The 23,175-nt window shown below is 43.9% G+C and overlaps 3 protein-coding genes across 5 annotated transcripts in view; 1 reads left to right on the top strand and 2 right to left on the bottom strand.

Annotated features, from left to right (window-relative positions):
• ITIH5 (inter-alpha-trypsin inhibitor heavy chain 5) overlaps positions 1-20,171 on the top strand; it is a 49,655-nt gene extending 29,484 nt beyond the window's left edge. Inside the window, exons 8-14 of the mRNA XM_080394047.1 lie at positions 5,425-5,596; positions 8,137-8,446; positions 11,148-11,701; positions 12,077-12,127; positions 13,189-13,305; positions 15,733-16,110; positions 17,411-20,171. Coding sequence (XP_080250173.1) covers positions 5,425-5,596; positions 8,137-8,446; positions 11,148-11,701; positions 12,077-12,127; positions 13,189-13,305; positions 15,733-16,110; positions 17,411-17,709 — 1,881 coding nt within the window. The 3' untranslated portion in view covers positions 17,710-20,171. The remainder of the gene's footprint in view (positions 1-5,424; positions 5,597-8,136; positions 8,447-11,147; positions 11,702-12,076; positions 12,128-13,188; positions 13,306-15,732; positions 16,111-17,410) is intronic.
• ITIH2 (inter-alpha-trypsin inhibitor heavy chain 2) overlaps positions 1-23,175 on the bottom strand; it is a 217,179-nt gene that overhangs the window by 70,303 nt on the left and 123,701 nt on the right. The gene's annotated exons all lie outside the window — the stretch shown is intronic.
• Positions 22,503-23,175, bottom strand: part of LOC308066603 (store-operated calcium entry regulator STIMATE-like) — a 37,898-nt gene continuing 37,225 nt past the window's right edge. For 2 of the 3 annotated variants that reach the window (XM_080394077.1, XM_080394076.1), the window contains one exon: positions 22,503-23,141. In XM_080394077.1, the coding sequence (XP_080250203.1) occupies positions 23,028-23,141 (114 nt within the window). In that variant the 3' untranslated portion in view covers positions 22,503-23,027. The remainder of the gene's footprint in view (positions 23,142-23,175) is intronic. The other variant, XR_013929212.1, reaches the window with a different exon arrangement.

Here is a 23,175-nt window from a genome sequence, read left to right as displayed (position 1 = left end):
TTCAGCATGAACTGAAAGTCTTTTTATTTTTATTTTTTTTTTAATGGGCTGGCATGAAGCTGTGGGCCTAAGATGAAGCGCTTACAAGCGCTCCTAGGCAATGGAAAGTGTGAATACGTGGCCTTGGGACATGCATTATAATGAGGTGCTTGAATTCCCCTCTTGCTTCATAGCAAGGCCAAAGTCTGGCAGTGCCACAGTGTCTAACAACCACACATTGTGTCCCTTTGAACTGCAAAGCTTTCAGGGTAGCCAGGCTTCACCCTCACCCTGCTTCTCAAACAAACAAGAGACTGTGAGAGAAATGTCACCAGGACTCACATTCTTCCTAAAAGGTACCCAGATGGTCTGACATCATCCCAGATGTCTCTGAGGCAGCTCTTTGACCCAAGGAAGGACTGAAGGCTCTCGGCTCTTCCATGGGAGTGTGTCTTCCCATGCTTTGCTCCACTAGTGTTTAAGCAAAGGGAGTTCTGTCAGAGCTAGCCCCGAGGGCCAGGTACAAAGGTGACAATTCCCAGCTGAAGTGAGTGTAGCTGTGGGAGTTCTCTTCCTGCGGTTGCTGGGGGTCATACAGCCCCAAGTCATCTTGACTGTGATGCAGGGCCTTTAGCAAGCAAGAACCAGGAAAACAGCAGTTTTGTTGCATGTCCAGGTATTGGTGCAGAGGTGACGATGAAGACCAGAGTGGTGGCCTTGTCCCTGACCTTGCACCCTTGAGAAGACACTGTTTGCACATCAGACATTTAGACAGTGCAAGCCCATCTTCAGCTTCTCATCATTTCCAAAGCACAGACATAAACTGTGATCACTCTCTGGCAGCCACGGTCACTCCACCTGTCCCCAACCGTAGACCATGATTGTTCTGCTCCAGGTTTGGGGAATGCTATTTTGTAGCCCTGGAGAAGGATGTTTTAAGCTCTAGGTTGCAGCTGTGCTGACAGGTCATTCATCAGCCCAGTTTCTCAACTCAAATGCATTGGAGTGGCAATTCAGTCTCTACCTCTCAGCTAAATTTTATCCACGCTAATTTGAGGGAAACAGAGGAATCTTCCCCCATGGAGCTATCCTCTTTTAATCCTCATTTAAAACTTGTCTCTGACAGCTAGAACCATTCCTAGTTGGCAAAAATGGATTTATTTCCCCACCGCCCCCAGCCATTCTCTATTGTTACTTCCTGCCACCCTCTCCTTTAAGCCTCGCTCCACCCTTCACACAAAAATGCATCTACCCAGGCAAATATGTTGGGAGAAGTGTTTCACCTTGCAGCACCTAGCACAAAGATGCTGGACCCTTAAACTGTTTTTCCTAGGTGGGAGTGGGTTAGATCTGTGCCCAGCTCATCCCCCAAATGGACCAGTGTTGGATGCACAGCCTTGGAGGAAGGATCTGGCCCTCACCAGGGAAGAAATGGTTAATTTTCTGCCTCCAAGAGAGCTCCTTGGCATGAATTTCAGTGCAATGAGTCACTAGGGCCTGTCGGGAGTGGAAGTGCCGAGACCCCATCGGCAGCAGAGCAGCTTGGGAATCCCACAGCAGCCTCAGCCCTTGGCTCCTCTGAGACAGGAGATGTTCCAGCTGTGGCCTTACAAGGCCAGAGCAAGAAACCTGCTGCTGTGTCCCGACTGAAGCCTTTGCCAGCACTCTCTTCATGAAATGCTTTGCAAATCCTTGCCTGGAGGCTGGAAGAGAGGACTGGGCACCAGGAGCACTCCAGCATAGCTGCGTACTTAAGGATTTCAAGCAGTGCACTTTTACCAAGACATTCCCCTTATTTAATGTCACTTTTGCCTGCCAGCTCCTGAATCATATCCAGCCCTCCAGAGGGAGGTCACGTCTCTCTCACAGACCCGTTTATGGGCAAGGAATATTGGTAGCAAAGCCTGTGTTGCCACCCTGTGAGGGCTGCAGCCTTTAGAATAAACCTGGAGGTACTTATGGGCTGGGAGGAGAAGTGGAAACACATACAATGAGTCGGGCAATTCAGAACACTCTGGGAGAGGTGGAGAGCCAGTTTAGCTCCTTTTGGCTTCAGTAAGCACTTTAATGCTCAGGACTGGGCAGGATTTGGTCTTGAGGTGAATCTCACCTTCTTTATACTTGAGCTGCTTGGCCTTTTGGAGGCAATGCTGGGAGACAGGCACTTCCAGACAATGACTCAGCCCATCCTAAAACCTATCCAAAACAGATGGGAACGAATTACTCTCTGGAGGTGTCTTCCCCTGCCTAGAGAGGGTTTAGATGCAATGCCCAGCTTTCTGATGACTGAATTGGGAGAGCTGACTCCCACCCTTTATTTTTACTAGGGATGAGGTTAAAGCTACAGGTCAATGAACTATATGGCCTCTGTTATTCTGTTTGCTTTGGAGCAAAACCACATGCGCGCACACACACACGTTTGTACATATGTTTGTGTGTGTATATATGTTACATACATTCAAAGGGTTTTTGTTGATGTTGCAGAGGCAAGCACATTATAGAGATGCCAGAATCCAGGCTGTCTGTGCGTGCGCATTAAATTATGGCAGAACTGTTCCCTGGGAAAAACTGACTTAAACTCCATGGAAATGACTAAACTGTGACAAAAATAAGAGAAAAAAAGGAAAGAGAGAATTAAATAAAGGGAGAGAGAGTTGGTCCCAGCCCTCCATTTGGCGCCTGTATGAGGGTGTGGGGAAGTGCTGTGTTTTCTAGGAAAGTCTGCTTCAGTTCTTCCTGACCTATTCTGCTGTTCTAGCTCGGATGCTGTGTGCATCAAACTACACTGCTGCTCTGTGTTGTTTCACCTTTTCTTTTCCTCTACTTTTGGCTGAACACAGGCAAGAATGTCAAAAGCAGTTTCTGAGCACATTGGAGGTGAGATGTAGTCTCTCTGCAAGAAGGCCAAAGCAAGACTGTTTTTCCTCTTGCCTTGTTCTCAGAAACAATAGAGCTGTTTGGGTCCAATAAATCCCTCTGAGAAAAGGGCAGTCTGACAGAATTGCAAAAAACTGAAAAGAGGCTTTTTTGTAATGGGAAATGTAAAGTGATGTTAATTGTTATCAAAGCTATAATACGGATAATTGGAATTGGGGAGTTTCACTCTAAATCATTGCTACTAGGCACCTCTGTTTCTCTCTCTTGCCTACCCTAGGGGGGGAGTAGAGGGGGGATGTTTCATGTAAGGAGCTGTTGTGGTCTCCTTATTTCTTGCTTTACTGTCCTGCCCCAAATTTCCTTCAGCAGAGGTTGGTATGAAGGCCTGATCACATGCACACAGGATAGAAGGTTCTCCATTTTCACTTTCTGCTTACTTTATTTGATCTGATTTTTTGAGGGACAAATGCATGGGCCACATTTGTAACCATGGAATAAATCCAAAAGAGCTTTTCTCCACTGTGTGATTGCTGCTTTGCATGCCTGAAAGATGGTTTGGCCTACTTGATCAAGAGCTGGAAACTTCAAGTTTTGGAAAGCTCTCCATTTGTAGCCTTGGCATCATTACTGAAGTAGTCTATGCCTCAGTTTTCGCTTCTGTAAAATGGCACTGTGAATGTTTGAGGGTCTTTCTGTAGGGTTATGTTATGCATTATCTGATGCTTTTTTACAATACAAGGGCTCCTGTAAAAGAGGAGGTGAGAAAGGAGCATAAAACCCTCCCTTCTTTTGCAAATAACTGCTATTTAGCTCATCTTAGCAAGTTCTTTATGGGCTGTTAGACTGAGGAGGCAGCCTTCATGTTTGGGGCACGCATTCATCTTGAAGGTTCATTTGGTGCACGCATGATGTGAACCTAATGGGGTTCTCCCCTTTGAAAAAAACCTCTTCCACCAGCATTTGGTTTAGTAGTATTACCTATGAAACATTCATTAAATGCATGGTGGTGAGACGTGGAGCAATGTTCCAGCTAAGCAAACGGAGGGATGAATCCTGTGATCCCTATAGAGGAAAACAGTTTATACAGAGGACAGAAACAGGCAGGGCAGGACTCCAGACCTGGCTCCAAAATGTTTGAAGCTATGGGAAATATTCCCCTTAGCTTTAGATGGACTGGAAGCCAAGTCACCAGCTGGGAGGATTAGAGATTCCACTGTGGTGGGTAATTTGTTTGCGGTTGCATCATTGCATCATCAGCTTCAATGCAGAATCCAGAGGGATATTGATGACACAGCTTGATCAGTCCTTTGAGCTCCTTTCCAAATTGTCTTTACATAGCAACATCAGCCATAGGGATACGTGGTTTCCAGCACTGCTGATTAGCTTTTTTATTTTTTCTTAACAAGCCCTTCACATATTTCCCTGATAGGCATGAGAGAAACCTTTAAATGATGAGAGAAACCTTTAAATGTTGTTGAGTTTACCGTATTATATCCCGCATAGCGTGCCTTAGAATTTGAAAGGCTTAATGGTGACAGAGCTGAGAAACTGCTGATCCCTATACTTACAGATATTGTTGCCTTGTATTCCTCCCATGTGTTTTGCATCCAAATATAGGGTATGTTTACACGGACAGAGGCTGCTTTTGGGCATCTTCTCTCAGCTGGTCTTACTAAGCTGAAGTTTGTCTCCATGTGAACACAGCTGCATGCTTGCTAAATCAAAGATTTCACACTGGGGAGAACTGGACACATCTGCACTCTTCCACTTGGCTTATCCTCAGTGGTCTGTCTTTCCCATCACCCAGGAAACTTAACCTCTCTGTCTATGAACTCATCTTGATACCAGCTTCTCTCACTCTGGTTGCCTGGATTTATATAGAATGATGAACAGCAGAGCAATGTAACGTTGGCATACTGGTGAAAAACGATATGCCCAGGACAGAACTAACTAGCAGGTAGAACCTGCATTCATTAGTCAGGGCTTCTTTTTGTATCTTATTCATTTGAACATATTAGCTTAAACATTTGTTAATTGCTGGAACTATTCTTTGGAATACATATCTACCAATTGGTATCCTAATTATGAACAGAGCGTGTGCATCCTTGACATATTTAGAGGTATTTAAACTTACAAGAAACCTTTTAAACTATTTGTCACTTACAGCTTACTGCAGGTCTAGAGGGCTTTAGAAGAACTCCACGAGGTTTTTGGTATTAGTCAAAATTATTCAGTATCCCTTAGTTTAAAGAATGGTCGTCCCAGTCACAGGGAGCTTTGATCCTAATTGTTGTGCATGATTTTTAAGCTTAGTTAGGCCTAGACATGTGTCTCACAGCTTTGCAGGATCTTTTGGGCAAGAGTTGTTCTTTTGTCTTATATTTGCGTAGCGCTTGGGACCACAGAGGTCAGGCCTTGAGACAGGGAAGGACATTCCAATTTTTTTCATAAGCTAAACTGGCAGTGTAGGAATATCTGTAAGATCAGTAAACATCTTAAGAATTAAATTCTTGCCCACTAAAGCAGTGACAGTTGTGTCTACTGGTCTCTTTTCTCTTCTCTTTCTAGACCAAAGAAGCTCTCTTCACAATTCTCCAGGACCTAAGGCCTGAAGACCACTTCAATATCATTGGTTTTTCCAACCGAATAAAAGTTTGGCAGCAGGACCAGCTGGTTCCAGTTACTCCAAATAATATAAGAGATGCCAAAAAGTACATTCATAACATGTCGCCTACTGGAGGTATGATCTAGAGATATGAGCAAGATTAATTTTGCTATCCAGTTAACTACAATAGAATGGAGAGTGATGAATGTGGTCCTGTAGCATGTAGCAATAAAAGGATTTAGGTCATGGGACAAGGGGGCCCCTTCCCCACCTCCCCTCAGAGTTATGTGACAAAAGGATATGTGCCCTTTATCAGTGTATGCGATGGGAGGGTGTCCCTCAGATCTAGTCATAGGACCTGATATGTTTATTAAAGCCAAATTGGGCCCATTCTCCCATTTATCTGGTGAGACCCTTGGAGTGGAAATGTTCCCAAGGTTATTTCTTGATGGCACAGGAAAAAAACCCCAACCATATCCTGGTGAAGGACACACAGGGCCAGACCTTGTTCAGTTTCTGAAAGTCTGTGTGAAAGGAGGCACATGGTTTTGCCTGGGCTGGAAACTCCAGGGATGGACTACCCAGTGTGGGCTGTGGGATTGCCTTCTGCAAGAACTAGTTTCCCACCGAGTACTGTCATCTTCTCTCCATTGAGGAGCAGCTACAATGACATTTAAGAATTTCTTGTCTTGTTTTGCTTGTGCCTTGTTGCCAGGAGGGAAGAGGGGAGATGAGGAGACCCCAGAACAGTGGCAGTGTGCAGGCATGATTTTGAATTTGATTCAGTGGCCTCCTGTGAGGACACAAATATATAAAAAACATAGTAAGGTTTGTAATCAAACATACTTTGGCAGCTATGCCCATCCTAGCTGAGCACTCCAAGGTAAGCAGAGCGCTGCAAAATGACCTATGTAAATCCTCCCCCATGCAAGCACTCACAGCTGGTTGAAGGTCAGACAAGGTCTTCCCATGGCTGCCCCTGAGCAGTGGCCACTCCTAGTAAAGGAAACTTTCTGATGGAAAAACACAGCAAACAGGATGGTTTGCTGTACTGTTTATATTGTGAGAGCAAGAGTTTAGGAAGTGGTCAAGGGACCTGCCCAGTTAAACAATTACCAATAGTGAGACTAAACTCAGAGTACAAAGCTTTTACTCCTCACATGCCAAAAGTGCTGTGTAGGAACCAGCTGAGTTTGCCCATGAACTTGTCAGAGAACAAAAGTAGAAGGAAATTATTAACTTAGGTTTAACAGGATGGTGCAGGGATTCTCCACCACAGGCCAGTGATACATTAGTTTTGGCTGACTCTGCATTTTCCCTATAAAGGTGCTGTTGCTTGAGTATCTTCCAGTGAATGTGCTCAGGCTCACAGATCACAAACACACAAAGAACATCCTGGACTTACACTGCTGTGTCATACTCTCATCCCAAAGAAATGGGAACAAAATATTGCTGTTAAATATTTGTGCATGTGGCAAAAGGCAGTTTTCAGTGCTTGGTAGCTCTGTGATGTGGCTGGGTTTGGAATGACACAATCTGCTGCATGAGATGTTTTTCTTTTGTTTCTGGGGAAAATATTATTTCTGAAATTTTGGGTCTGGATGGAGACTGAGACTAATATTAGGCTATTTAGGTGCAGGGTTCAAAACCATTTTGCAAAAAAACACAGTCTGGATTTTGAGGACTTTTCAGAAGTTTTGGCCCCTTTCCGGTTCCTTGTCTTGCTGCAGTCACTGCAGCTGTGCACCCTAGGTTTCTAGGTACATGAGGGATGGTCAGACCTGCTAGCACATCCTTGCTGATAACCTCCCTAGATCTCCCCTTCTGGACCCCCAGGTATCTGTTGTGTCTGACTCTTAACCCTTTTTTCTGTTTTTTTTTCTGAGAGCTGTTTTTAACCCAGATGTACTGCTCTTGCAAAAGTTCCACAACCAATCCCTCTTTGCTTTGATTATCACAAGAAATACAGAGCAAGGAGATACCTGTACTCATTTTTCTGCTTGCTTTTTTCTGAATACACAGTAGGCTTGGATCCTTTTCATGGCTATTCTTCTAACGTACATCAGTTCCTTTATTTATGTTCTGTTTTCTCCCTCCCACTTCAGGCAGCTCCATTCTTCGCTAGCCAGTTGTTTTGTGAAAATATACTCATCAGTTAATAAAGCCATTTCTCTTCCCTTTAAACTTTGTTAGCCTTTGGGGTTTGAATAACAAACCCAACCACTTGTTTTCCCATTTGAAGGCTTTTCCCCTTTCTCTGAATCTTGTGCCTTTCAGACAAAATGAGCAGAACTAGTTCATTCCTAGTTCAGATATCATCTGGGAGAGTCCTGTAATTTAGTTTAACTATTTTTGTGTGTACCAGCAGAATATAGTATGTGTTGTGACTCTGCTTACCATGGCTGATTATTGAACATTGAGACATTCAAGGATACAGCAATTTCGCATAATAAACTGCAATTCATAATTCAATTCATGAGACTATAAACAGCTATCCCAAACTGGCGCTGAGTAACACAGCTGAACTAAATTAAAGTGCTCGTGCAACCTTATGTAGAGAAAAGGAACATCCTGATGAACAGAGTTGCTGTCATTGTACTAAAGGGATCTTGGGGAAATTATTTGTTCCACTCTTAGAAAGAGAAATGAGCTAATCATTTTGGTACTTTTTTTAGGGACTAATATTAACAGTGCTCTCCAGACTGGTGCAAAGCTGCTAAATGATTACATTGCTCAGAATGACATTGATGCCAGGAGTGTGTCTTTGATCATCTTTCTCACGGATGGGAGGCCCACTGTTGGGGAAACACAGTCGTCCAAAATCCTCAGCAACACCAAGGATGCCATCCATGATAAATTCTGCCTCTTCACCATTGGCATTGGCAATGATGTGGACCACAAACTGCTGGAGAGGATGGCACTGGAGAACTGTGGCATGACAAGACATTTCCAGGAGGATGAGGACGCAGCCAGCCACCTCAAGGGGTTTGTTCTGCTTTTTCTGTGCTTGTAACTGCATTTGGTTCTCTGGGCAAGGGTTTTGGGCAGGTAAATCCTCTAAGGAGGCACTGAAAGAGATGGGGGTCCTCTGAGACTCAACTCGGGCTGAGACAGGCAGAGTGTGCTCAGACACTGAGGATGCCTGCCCAGAAATTGTCTCCTTCCTATCAGACCCCCTGAGCTGTACTGGAGCTTCCCAGCCCCTCAGAAAAAGGTATTTTGTTTCCCTAATTCAGATCACTGGTTTGAGCATGTAAACCTGGAGACGTGGGAGGGATGAGTGCCACCTCTCTGCAGGTGAATGGAGGGTGGAAAGGATGCATTACTCACTTCAGATTGACCACATAGACACATGGAGTGGCTCTGGAATGAAGATCCCAATTTTGGGCAGAAAATTATTTCTGTATTTTTTTTAAAAAAAACCTTTTGCGCAAACTCCAAAATATTTGACTTAGAAAAATATACAAGGGTCATTCCTGGGATGATTGTATAGCCACTTCATTCCTTCATTCTTTGTGATCCAAACTCCTAACAAGTTTCCTATAATCCTTATCGTTCACTAGGACCAGATTATACTCCTCATCTGTGATCAGGGAGCCGTAGTCCAACGGAAGACCCTAGTGAGGGACAGCACAAAGATACTTGAACCACAGCTCTGTCTAAAAAGTCAGTCAGTGTGTCAGTGTTTCCGAGCGAAAATGTTTGGCTTTCACTCCCCAAATGTTAGTGTTTTGAACCTCAGAAACCAAAAAGAGGCACTCATTGAGCAGAGACCTCTTGCCTAGGTCTAATTCATCTGGAGCATTGACACTGTGAGCTTCCACTAGAGCTTTTCCTCCTGTGGTGATTTGCGTGGACAGGAGTGTCTTCCTTTTAAACCAAATTCTGAAGATCCATCTGCCACTCTGCCCATGTCATTTGCTTCTCAGAACATGCATTTTGGATAGCAATTGGCATTCCCTGGTAAGTGAAGGTTGTGCTGATTGATTGGGCCACAGGGACCCAGCATTGCAAGTACTTGTTCAAACACCTCTGACTAACAGCTCAGCGTTTATCGAGCTCAGTGATGGCAAACCCATTTGGCTTCTGGTGCCAAACTTCTACAGAAAAGCACAATCACTTAATGGAGGCTAATTCAAATCACTGTTGGAGGGAAAATCTACGTGGGTGCCAATGTTGTTCATGTGGTCAGTGGGTTGTATTTTTACACAGATACTTCCTTGCTTTGCACTAGAAGACAGGTTGTTTCTCTCACTCCACCATTTGTTACAACCCAGGAGTTACTTCACAGTGCTCAGGTTTAACTCATCATGTTTTAATATGTGACAAGGTCTGAATCAAAGATATAGAGTGCTCAAAGAGGCTTTAGAAGAAAGTCAACCAATTCAGGCTTTGGGTTTTCTTGGAGAGAGAATAAAACACAAAGTGTGACTCTAGCTTCCAGACAATCTGTTTAAGCAGACGTGAAAAATAAATGCAGCTTGAACTAAAAATGTGCTGAGGCCAATTCTTTGTTTATTTACCAAATTAGACTAATATGACTTGCCAAGAGATGAGGAGTCTGGCATTTAAATGGGAACTATGGCATTCTTGGAGCAGCTTGGGAAGATTCATCAAAAGCACATTGCTGCAGGGAAAACACAGTGCTGTAAACCTAAGCCTTGATGTCTTGTAAAAGCTTTGTGGCTTGTCCAGTGCAAGGTATTCTCAGAAGTATGGTGGTAGTCACATTAACGAGGCATTATAAGGTTAAGCTCTTTTGTTCCACGGAAGCCATGTACTTGCTCCAAAGAAAATCAGCCAAAAGGTAGCAGTGAGTTCTTTTCTGCCAGGCCATCTGTATTTAGTAGTTAGGATTCCTCCATTCCTTGGAAATGTCCTCATTTATGGGGCATAGTGAGATTCTTTTTTGATGTTTCTTTCTTCTTTGGCCCTCAGAAAACCGTATTCCTGCCTGTCCTACACTGACCATCCCAACCAGTAGTATCTAGGGCTCTTCCAGTGATATAGAAGCTTTGGTTCAGGTACTCTCCAACTTTGGGGGACCTAACGTCTTGGTCTTACAGTTTTTGGCTGTGGAATACCATGCAAAATACCACTAGAAAACTGTAGGCAACAGCATCTCTTCTAAGTATATTTTGAAATAACTAGGGTGCTTTCTGTGAGCCTGAGAAGCCAAGAATCTACTTGTAACGGGCAGGTGCTCTTAAGCAAATGTAAGTGGTCACAAATACCTCCTTGCAGAGCTCGGAGTCATAGTGGAAAGTAGTTGATGCTGGGATGCTCCTGAACATTCTGAACTTAAGAGACTCTGTTTAGATGCCTAAGAAACATGGAAAACTAAAATGAGGTGGAAAATAATTTTGGTTGAAGGGGACCACTGGAGGTTATTTAATTCAGCCTTCTGCTCAGAGAAGAGCTAACTTCAAATTTAGGTGAGATTCACTGGGGCCTTGTTCACTTCAAGTCTGAAAATCTCTAAGGGTAGAGACTCCCCCATCTCCCTGGGTGCAGTTACAGTGGATGCAGTAGTTAAATTTGGGGCCTGGGAGCTCTAACTGCTCCTGAACATCTTAGGAGCCATATTTGATAGTCTGACTGTATTCTTGGCCATGTATAAGTGCAAGAGTGTGTGCATACACTTGGATGAACAGTACTAATGGTGAGAAATGTGTCTCTGTTTAAGGTTCTATGATGAAATAGGAACACCCCTTCTCTCTGACATCCGTGTTGATTACCCTGAAGATAATGTGGAGCAAGTCACCCAGAACTTCTTCCCTAACTACTTCAATGGCTCTGAAATTGTAATAGCTGGCAAACTTATCAACCACACCTCAGATAGTCTCCATGTAGAGGTGACTGCTAGCAACTCCAAGAAGTACATCCTCCTCAAAACAGATGTGGCTATTGACCTGCCGAGCAGGAATGACATCAGAGGTGTCCCTGGCCTGGAAGATGGAACAGGTGATAAAAATTACATTGAGAGGGCATGGAGTTACCTCACCATCAAGGAATTGCTCAAGTCTCGGCTGAAGAGTAATGACAATCGGGAAAAAGACTATTTGATGGAGAAAGCCAAGTCAATGGCCTTGACTTACAATTTTGTTACTCCCTTCACCGTTCTGAAGATGAAAGAGGCTGGGCTCCATTCAGAACCACCTCAAGAGGAGTTTGTCAGCCCTTCTACCGATGGCATTGGTGAAAAGTTGCAGAGCTTGCAGGGACATAAGGCACCACCAGGTACGACAGAAAAATAACCACGTGCTGGTAAGAAATTTTTTCACATAGGTAATGTATCATGGCTGACTTTGGCAACAGGGATGATCTAGCCAACGAACTGAGAGGTGATAAGCAGAAAGCTGAGATTTTCATACTGATTTTGCTAACTGTGGGCTGGGTAACTAAGCAAACCTCTTAGGCACCTGGCAAACCCTTGAAGCACTTACTGCTCTGTAGAAACTATTGGAGAAAAATTGGTATTCTAAATGAAGCTTGAAGTAGCTGCAGGAATATGTCACATGATCTTGCTAAATAATATTTTGGGAATATTATTATACTATGGCTTTTTCTGATGCTCAATAAGTAATTGTAACAGCTTTCCTTTCCCACTTCTAGGTATACGCAGACAGGAAGATAAACAAAGAATTAGAATCTCCAAAACTTCAGGTCAGTGCCTGTTTTCATGCCTTTAATAGTCCAAAATAATAATGGTCAGTTTACGGAAACCTCGGTTGCATGCCACTGTGGTATAACCATCCTGATGGATCAACCAAAATCCTATTTACTAGATCTGCAGAGTAGGGAGGAAAATGAAAACAAAACCAAAATACAGAGAGGATCAGTAATGAGAAGTATGAGGAAACAGAGCAAGGCAGATGATCTACAACACTTGATCCTCATGTTGGAGACTTCTGTAGATTAGGGGAGAACAGGAAGCATGTTCCCTCTGTACTAGTACTAGTCAAAAAAGTTTTATAAAGTAATGTTGCTGAGACAAAAAATGTTGAAGGAAGAAAAAAGAAAATTCTATAGTGATTTACTATTTTCCTGTTGGTTCTGCACCTCTACTTAATGTCCTTTTCATACAATAAACAGTGAAAAATAAGACTGGATTAAGAATTTAGAATTGAATCTCACTGGATAAGGTCAAATTTACCTTGAAAACTAGGGGTTTGGCTTGTCTTATAAATGACACCTACCTGGTGGTTGATGATAGGTCAAGTATTGTTGAAAAATAAAGATTGTGGGATTGTGTAATATCTGCTGTTGACTGCTCCAATCTGATATTTAGTGCCAGGAAGGTTCAGTGTGAGGTGTGCCGATGCAGCGGTTCTTGGTTAGAAGGTACATTTTTGTGTGCTGTGGGGGATATAGCCTGCCAACAAAGTACGGAGGAGTAAAAACACCTGCATGATAACTGCCATAAATCATTGAAATGATATTCCGGGAAGAAAATATGATTTTCACCTAGACTGCTTTGGGTTCTCAGTTTTCACGGAAAACCCAACCTCTTCTGTGAGAAAAAACAAAACAATCTGTGTGAAAAACAAAGCAAAACTTGGTGTTCCCTGGCAATTGCCATCCAGCCCTCTAAAAACAACAAACCAGGAGGAGGTCTTAGAAAAAACAAGGACAAACACACATTGAAAAGCAGTTTTGTTACATTCTTGGACAGTGCAGTTCTGTGTAAGTCTCTCACATTTGTCTCTTTTCCTATGTCTTCTCAGCGGATGGAGACCCTCACTTTGTCATTGATTTTCCCTCCAGCAAGTTCTCTGTCTGCTTCAATATTGACGGAGAACCAGGGGACATTCTGCGACTGGTCTCTGATCATAAGGAATCTGGTGAGCAGCTAAGTAAAGCAGTTGCTTGTGGAGGAAAACTGAAGTTTAAGGGGAGCTCTGTAGCAATAAGGCTAAGCACCAAGGTGATTCATAGGCAGGAAAGTGACAGGAGGTTAGAGAAAGTCTCTGTTCTGGATAGGCAATAGAAAATTGGTGCACACCAGTTTTCTGGCTCTGACCCCCTAGATTAGGAGGACGTGTAGACTGTTCACTAGCACTTATTCACCTCCAACTTTATCATAGCTTATTGGGTAAATTCACAGAACTCCTGAGCAAGAAGGAGACATGGCCACTGTTACATACACAATTCAGAAGAGTTTGTCAACAGAGCACACCCAGCCATAGGAAGAACTGGCATTGATATGTATCCAAACTTTTCCTTGTTCAGGTATTCACTGACTGGAATCAATTACATGCAAACAGCCAAGAGACCCACATTGCACCCTTTCAGTCCAGCTAGACTGGAGAGGTCAGTTCCTGATCCAGTATGGTCAGGGGGTTGCACTTGACCAGTGCTACAACAGCCACAGCTGAACGAAGAGCCACATAGGCATTTCGCAACCTGCATGTAATATTTGCATAAGCCATGAAGCCACCTCCCTGTGAGAGATTACTCAGGGGGATTCAGCTTTCTGGCGCAGAGAGAGTGGATTTCTTTGATGGCACAACTTCATCAGCTCTCTAGTTACAAAGTCACAACATGCAAATAAAAGAACTGGACTCGCCAAAATGGCTGTTACTGGAACTTCACTCTTACAGTACTGTTCACTTCAGGACAGAGTGAAGTATCCCAACAAGCACTGAGGCTGTTTCAGTGAAGAGACTACCAAACTGGTTACCAAGCCATGACAGCCTTGAGAAAACACACACAACTCATGATCTGCTTTGCCCAAGCCAGTCTGATCCTCAGGGGCCTGAACTGTGGTCTGATCCGATCTGGAATTCCAAGCAGCGCAACTAATAAGCAGATTATGTTCTGAGCAGGGAAACAGTGGGAGGAAGGGGTGGCAAAACCAGAGACAATGCACAGACTTGTTTTACAAAGAAGATAAATAACCACGCAATAAAGTTAGAAGGATTCTGTTTTGTGTGGCAGTGGTCTACCCTCCATGTTTCTGTGCTCATGCCTTAGTGAATAAGATCTAGCTCCTGGCAACATTTCCCTTAAACTTCTTTCACAGACTGTTTGTGCTACCGCTTGAACAATTTTGTGGCCGAAATGCAAAATGAGCTTGAGGAAAACAGATTCTGTAGCACTAGCAAGTTGAGTCTATGAAGACAGAAATGAGAGATTCCCCTGGGAATGTTGGGATATGGAAATAGTTCATCTCAGTGTTGATGGCTTGGGTCTAGCTTGGGTTAGCAACAAGTCTCCTCCTTTACTGTTACTGCCCAGAGGCTGTTCAGAGGCCTGTGGGAAATGAGACAGTGTCTTATTGGACAGCAAGTCACAAAACCTGTGAGAATGATTGGAAATCTTACTGTGAACATCTAGGCTTTATTTGACTCAGTGGGATCTGCACCATAGACTACTCAAAAGTGGTTCTTTTGGGGCAAAACTGAGGGAAGTGGGAAAGGCAGCACCTTCAAGGTGAAGCTTGAAATATCCCAATGGGAGTGCAGGGTTCAGGGTCCTTTTCTGCAGTGGCACAAAGAGAACCTGAATTTCTTACACTGCCACCTGAGGAGGTTCAACACCACCTCAGACTGTTGCAGGTCAGGCTGTTCCCTCTACCGAGGTCCTGCTCAGTCTTCAGTGTGTCAGCTAAGGTAGTAACCCTTACTTGGGGTGTCCCAGGCTAATTTGTTCCTTAGGCGGACATCAAACTGCAGCTGTCTACTACTCTTGAGATTCTTTGAGACAGGAGCATGCAGATACACCTAGGTCCTCTTACTAGAAGTTCAGTCCCTATGCCACTTGGTAATATGAGGAAAAGTAGGCCTGACAGTTTTCTTAGTCCTCCAAGATGTGATATATTTGCCTAGGTTTGAGTGATGCCTCAACAATTAGGTGGTCTAAGAAAATTATATCATGGTTGGTCAGGAAGATAAATATTTTTCTTATGTGGCTCAAAATCCCTGCAGATCGTTGTCTCGATCATAGATGGGTCTAAGGTTGAACAGAGCTTAGGAAGTGGCTGTGCTGAGGAGCAGTTGATCCTATCCTGTAGTACTGTGTACACAATGTTAGGACTAATGGGGCTTGGGGCACCTGTCTCCAGTGTTTCTGAGCTTGGGTAAATTCAGGTGCTTTATATAAGGTAATAATTTTATAACAGATTGATTATACTGTTTTGAATATTGGTAGGTGAAATAATTGAGCTTGAGATGGTGAATCTGCATGTCCTTGGTTACAAGGCTTGTATCTTTGAGACGATAGACCTGTTCTTGGTTCCAGCGTTCATGTATTGATTGTTTTCCTGCAAGGTGTAACTGTGAATGGGCAATTAATTGGAGCTCCTGCACCACCCAACGGCCACAAGAAGCATCGGACTTACTTCAGCACCATCACTATCCTCAGCAATAAGCCACAGAGATCTTATCTAGAGATCACACCCAAAAGAATCATCCTGGATGATGGGGAAAGACTTGTTCTGTCCTGTGATCGGAGTGCTGTCGTGAGAAGCAGTAGCCTCGAGGTTTCCATCTCTGCCAATTCCAATGTCACTGTGACAATACGAGACACAATCAGCTTTGTCATCCTCATCCACCATTACAAGAAGCCAGCCCCATACCAGAGGAATCACCTGGGGTTCTACATCTCCAACAGTAAAGGCCTCTCTTCTGACTCCCATGGGCTACTGGGTAGGTAACAGGTTCTCAAATTTAGAGCTGTAAACCAGACAAAAATGATCCTTCCAAACAGTTTCAAAGGACAGAGACAAGAAGTAATGAACAAGGCACGTTGGGATTAAGTTCCCAGGTGAGACTTTTAGATCCACTCTCAAACAACTTCTCTGCTGCTAGTAACCCCAACTACTCTCCCATCTTTTTCTTTATCAGCTAGTTCCCACTATCCTAGCTATGTGGCTGTGCCTGTTTTTTACATTCCAGCTCTTTTTATGATTTTTAATAGTTGTCATTAGAATACACATGCTTGATGATCCCAGTACAGAGACAGAAACCAAATACTCTGCAAGAACCCTGTGTAAGGCACTAGTAAGAGATTCTCTGACAGTAGTCCTAATTTAGAATAGCCCAGTGGCTAATGTGCTCTCAGGAGCACTGGAAAGTAGAGTTTGACTCTAGGCAGAGAGGACAGTCAGCTGGGGTTTTGCAGATTCTGAAAGAGCTCTAGTGACAGAGCTAGTGTATTGCCAGAGATCATTGGCTTAGCCTTTATGTACTGTACTTGCACATGTCCAGGGGGTCTGTTTTTGCAGGACTGAGCTGTTTACACCTAAGCCTGACTGAAATCAAGAAACTTTGGTACTTTTTGTGACCCCTTTCTTTCAAATGTGAAGTGAAAGAAGAGCCATCCCCACATTTTGAGAGCAACTATACTTTAAGTAGGCTCAGAGAATGACTAGATGGTTGGGTTCTTTCAGCCAAGGAGAAGCAGTGATGTTTGCGGCCATGTACAGGTGCAGAACTCTAAGACTGAAGCCATAGATCCTGTGACATTCAGGCACCTCCAGGTTAAGCAGGAGATGATCCATTAAGGAGTGGGTTTTGGATTCAGGCCACTTGCATGCACAAACCTCTAAACTCAAACTTAGGTTTGGCCTACAAGAAGGCAAGAGAAGAGAACTTGGAGCTTCAGGCCTAGATCTTCCTTCTGCTTGCCGATGATGGGCATTGTATGGGTTGTTATCCTCTAGTAACTGTGGCCCACAGAAGGGAACTTACTATTTGCAGCTTGGAAAGCTCTTTAGCTCAGGTAATGTATCTTGACAAGTGAAAAAAGAAACAGTTTTATTCTAATCTCTGTTTGTGAGATTTAGAAAAGAATTACAGAACCTAGATTCATCCTGCTGTTGCAGAGAAGCCATTTACAACCCCATACACCAAAGATCCTCAAAACATGGCCTATTAAAAAAACCAAAAACTTGTAAAACAGGCACAAAACAGCCAGTCATGGATGCTATTTTATCTTACCTTGCAGGTCAGTTCTTGAACCATGAAGTTAAACTTCTTCAGGAATCTCTAAACACAAGTCATCAGCAGGTTGGTCAGAATCAAACCGAAGCATTAAAGCCAAACTCTACAAATACCCTGAAAGTGAAGGGACGGCTCGTTCCTGTTGTGTGGAAGCAGAGGAGGATCTACAATGGCCAGCAGGAAGTTGACTGCTGGTTTGCCAAAAACAATGCGGACAAACTGATCGATGGGAGCTACAAAGACTATTTGGCTTCTCATCCTTTTGACACAGGAACCACCTTTGGGACAATTAACAGCCTTTAAGACCAATCACAGCAATGCATTGCAGCAGCATGTGTGACAGCGGTTCCCTTCTGAAGCCTCTAGAGTTAGGCAACTTATGAATATTTCTTTACTTTTTGGTGCCAAAGAAACCAAGGCTTTTTGCCCTTGGAAATCAGCTGTCTCTCTCTCATGCTAGATGAACATTATTCATCAAATTCCTGAAGACAAAAAGGTTGGGGGGAAGGGTTGAGGACATGGTTAAAAGCATGGTTGGTGCTTTCCCAGTAGGAAGGGAGGGATAAGTGGGCCAGCACTCATATTGAACAGTGTAGAGAGCTGCTGGCCTCCAAATAAACCCATGCAGGGATCTGTGCAATACCCCCAGGGGCTGGTGACTCAGCTGGTTGGTAAGAGGCACAGATCATACAGCATAGTGCCTATCTAGAAACAACCTTGGGTGATACGCTTTGCAAAGAAGTGACTTGGAGCACCTGCTCCAACCCTAGTCTCTGGGGAAAGAAAAGAGAGAGAGAGGAGAGGTGGGTGGATATTAATCTGCGGTGACCCATTAGCATCAAAGAGGTAACGAAGAAATCAGAACCTTAAATCAACAGGCCACAAGTGGGTATTGCTTTCTCGGTTATTGTGATGAGGCCTGGATTTACCACTAAACACGACGTTCCCTGCACCACTACGGACCCTTGAAACAGTGCTGAAAACCTTCATGTGGTTTATTGCTGTCTCAGTGCACACAGGCTGTATGCTTAAAAGCACCTCTGGTTTTCAGCAGCAGGAGTGGTGCAGGCTCCCATTCCATGAAGCATCTCATTTAAATAACATTGCAGGTTTAGTGACTTCTTGAGTCTTGACTCCCTCAGAGAGAAACAGTTCCACTGTGAGCTTCCAACAGACCTGCCACCTCCTTGAGCAGAGCATCACTTCTGCTTAGCAGAGACTTAAATCCCCTAAAGGATGATGAATCAACACCCATGATAGCTTATGACCCTAAAAAGCAGCCTCTTGAGTTTAGACACTTCTAGCTGCTTTTCTGATCAGGGAGGAAGTCTTTGTTTACTCCAAATTGTCAAAAAATTTTCATCCCAATTTCGCCTGGCTCATTCTCCTTCCTTACACTGCAGGAATTTATATACAGCAGGAATTTGGCAGCAGGAGGTTACAGAAGGGTCCACCAGCCACCCCCACTGTAGGTGGTGCAGCTCTGCAAAGAAACCACTGAAACCCAAACTGCAAGGCTGTGGTCTATTTTAAAGTGAGGCAGCACTAAATAATGCTATAGATCAGTCACAGACGAGTTTGCTTAGTAGAGAACTTGGCCAGGGAAGTTTTTGATAACCACAAAGACATTTACATGGTAAGGCCAAATTGAGCTCATGTATACTCTGCCTTTCCAGAACTGAAAGGAAGGAGGGTGGGTGTGGAAGCACCTCCAGGAGCTAAATGATACCCATGTGTTAGGATAAAACAGAGTTGCCAGAGACCTACAGAAATATGTTCAGTCTCGACTGATTTTTTGCATATTTAACAATTAAATCATTGTTTTACATTGTAAAACTGTAGCAGCTCCAGCTGCTGGGGGTGGGGTGGTGATTTTCCAGTTGCTTGATCATCTAGTTCGTACTGCTAGCACTGTGGTAGCAGAGCAGGTAACACACATGGTTGCTTATTCATACCGTGTGTTGTGGGGAAGAGGGAATCAGCCAAAAGCAACCAGCTAGATTTAACTGCATGCTGGAAGATCCTTACAGAGAGCTCAGTTAGTGTAAAACTCATGCCAAGGCTTTTGCTTTGGAACAAAACACCAAGTTACTGCTTTGGGCCCAGCTATCTTGAGAAATAGCTTTCATGCAAGGGAGAACTGAAAGCAAGACCTTCACTCAGCACAGTCCTGAGCAAGTAATAACCAAAAAGGTTAATGCTCTGCAACGTCCTTGTGGGCCAGAAATGTGATGAGAAAGGGCATCTGTGAAGTTCACTTTTCTACCCAAGAAGACAGTGGGAAGATCACCCAGCCCATTTCCAAACAGCCTCCCATTTCACTAGCACAGGGTAAACAGGATAGTGGCAGTGAAATTCTAGACAGTCCAGGGTTTGGCAGGTGTCGTCTTTATACTGTCCTTACTGAAAAGAGATTTCTTTGAAATCTCCACTCTTCTCCCACATTTTGGTATTCAAGTGTATTGCTACGAGGAGAGATTGGCTTAGGCTCTCCTCTCATCTCTCCTGTATATAGATATGTGTGTGTATATATATATATATATATATACACACACACACACACACACATATATTGCTAATGCTTCAGGTGCATCATCACTTCTCTTCCTCCTCCTCCTCCAGCCAAGGAAAACTACTTCTTTCAGGGCATGAAGAGAACAGTGATCAAGTCCAACTTCCCAGCCATATGAAGCACCTGAAGCAATATACTCAAGTTCTCGTTAAGGCTCCAGTTATCCATTTCACAATAAATATTTTACAGTGAACACTGCAGTGAAGCTTTCATTTGGCAAAGATAAAACGAGCTTTGAAGCTAAGGTTATGTATGTTTTATGCTGCTGAACAAGCTTATGTTACCAGATGGCTGGAAGAACCACTCACAAGTTAGTTAACAGTAGGTTGGGAAGCAAAGTAATTTCAGTGGAAAATTAAAGGTCAGTGATGTTCTCTAGCCTCTGTACACTTGGAAGGAAGCAAGAAGTGTGTTAGGTGAACAGACCCTAGGGTTCTACCCCCACATTAAACTGAGAATTTAACCATGTAGAGAAGACTGATCCAGCCTTTAAACACAGTAGCACAGGACACGGGAAACCAGAGTTCGTGCTCCTGCTGCCCCAAGAGCAGTAAGAGCAAAGGCAGGTCATGGACTGTGAACTCCAGCTTTCCCCATCTACAAATGGGGCATCACAACACTTCCCTCTCTCTGAAGGAGAACGTTTCCAGGCTTGGTCCTCATAGCCCTTTGTTGCAGCACAGATTGCTCCCAGGAAGCATGCTGCAACAACTGCACATACAGGCACGTGTTTGTTCTTGTCTCCAAGAGGGTCACAGGCCACTTGCTTTGCAGTTAAAGTTAACGGTTAAAGATTGTTAGCTGCTCAGACAGCTCAGGAATGAGGGCTGAGCAATCACTTGGGAGCGCAATGGAAACAATTGCACACCACCGTTTCAGACCGGGGGACAGGACTCCTGAATCGAGGGTTGCTGAAGCAGCACTGGCTACACAAAGCTAGGGAAGGACAACCTTCCCCAACATCACAGTATTTCCTATTGTGAGCCTCCTCAGCCAGCCTCTACTAAGGGCTAAGATGAAGCTTGCATCACCCACCTTCCATTCTAGAACAAGGGCTTTGCTTTGGCTGACTTTCCACTTTTCACATACTGCAGCATTGCACTGTACAGCCCTGTAGCAAGAACAAAACCCAAAATACCAGTACATCTCAAAACAGGGAGCAAGTTTCTAACAAAGCAGCTGTCTTAATCTATTTTCAATCAAGACAACAGCATAAGCGTTGTTCCAGCCCTTACAAGTGTAGAACTCTGACAGACAAGCAAAAGTCCCATTGTGAAACTGGTTTCACTAGGCAATATAAATAATGTATTCAGAGCTGTGTGCCATGTGTTCCAAAAGCCATTTGATGTGCCACCACAAGTAGGGTTTTGACCTTTCATTAAGTAACTAAGAAACAAAAAAAGGACATCATTTCCAGAAATACAGTAGAAGGCTGTGCAGCTGCAAGTGTAGCCAAGCGTGTCTAGTTCACTAAGGGGCATGCAAGACTTTGATTTGCATCTAATGCTTCTAAACTACTTTGAAGTTAAGAAAGTGAACACCCCTCCCCCCTCAACTTCACATGCTCACAGCTCAGCTTTTAGAAGTCTAGATCTGCCTAATTTAGCAAATCCAAATCCTTTATTTTCTACTTCTTAATAAGGAATGTTTTCTTGTGAAAATAGAAGGGAGGGAAGGAAGGAAAATAAAATATAATTCCCACCCAACACTTCTGAGGACTGTCACACAATAAGCAAAGCTTGCCTATGGCTCAGCCAGGTCTGTTGGTTCAGTTTAGTGAATCCTGGATCAGGCCCTGCTCTAAGGACTTGTCACTATTTGGACTCTGGGTCTCATCACAGCTGTGTATCTGCACCCAGCCTGGGAGCACATTACGCAGCTGCTCTGTGCTCACTCTCTCCCTCTCTCCCCCCAGGAGAGCTGCAAAGTGTTTTGCATTTTTGTGTGTTTATAGATGAATAGAATATGTTAACAAAGGAGCAAGGGCAAAGCCCTCCACCTCACACTTGGAGCAAAAGGTGTCAGATCTGGAATGACCCAGGGGTCTTCTCCTGCAGCAGTCCTACCTGAGGCCACTCCTTTACCCCCCAAAGATCAGGGCTGGTTAATGGGGCTTCAATTGACTCTTCAGCTCTAGCTTTTGAATCAAGTCCTGCAGAGATTTTATCTGTTTATTTTAAACTAAGTAAAAGGAAAGAGTCAGCTTCTAGCTCCCAGTAAACACTGACCTGTAAGGTGGCAACTGGGATCAATCTCCAAGTCTGTTCTGGTCTGGAGTCCAGCACAGGTTGATGCTGCAGCACCAGGTCTTTGTACTGAAGTGGCTTATACAGCCCACCTACAGAAACTGAGCACTGTGGCTCGGCTCTTCTTCTGTAGGTTGACTAGGGCAGCCTTGCTGCAGAGAGACAACCTGCCCGGGGAGGAACTGGTCAGGAAAGATTTCAACAGATCCCCTTCCTCCCCTTTCCAGCATTAGGGTTTTGTAAAATACTAAGCAGATGAAGGCAATTCATTTATGAAGCAGGTTTAGATCAAGTATTTATTGCATTCCTTATAAAACAGTAAAAAGGATCAGATCCACCGAGACAATCTTCCCAATTCAAGATATTTAAATACATATTGCAAACCAATTAGAGTATTGTGCATATAAAAGTGTCACAGTTCAGGTAGTACAGGATAGATATTTTTCTTTTCCATTAAAAAAAGAAAAGCAGACAATCTTTTGATTTCAGTCTCTAGCCCTGACAAAAAAGTTACACCCAGCTGGCCAGCCAGAGGAAGTACATATCCGTATCCCTAACCTCAACGTGCCTGCATGTGTACAGGTTAGGGTCAGACAGGCAAAGCAGATACTGCTCAAGCCTGTACAGGGTGTACAGATACCATCCAAAGAGACAGCTGCAGAAGGATAGGTCTAGATGCAGCAGGCAAAAGGACCTCTGCAGATCTATAGGGATCAACTGGCATTCCCCATGCTGCCCTCCCTCAGCCAGCTCAAGGGTCACAGTGCTATTTGCCTTCCTCCACATCCCTCGTCTCAGTGTTGTCAGATGACCACTTGATAGCTGGGTTGCTTCATCTTCTGGCTCATTCCCTGGAGTCCTGAAATATCCTGGTCACTTTCCGACTGATCAAAATCCATGTCTGGAGAGAGTAACACCTAGAAAGGAGAACAGACATGCTGATGGAGTGGA

The sequence above is a fragment of the Falco punctatus genome (assembly GCF_963210335.1).
Source record: "Falco punctatus genome assembly, chromosome: 6".
In the NCBI taxonomy this organism is placed as follows: Eukaryota; Metazoa; Chordata; class Aves; order Falconiformes; family Falconidae; genus Falco; species Falco punctatus.
This window is presented reverse-complemented; position numbering and strand designations above follow the sequence as displayed.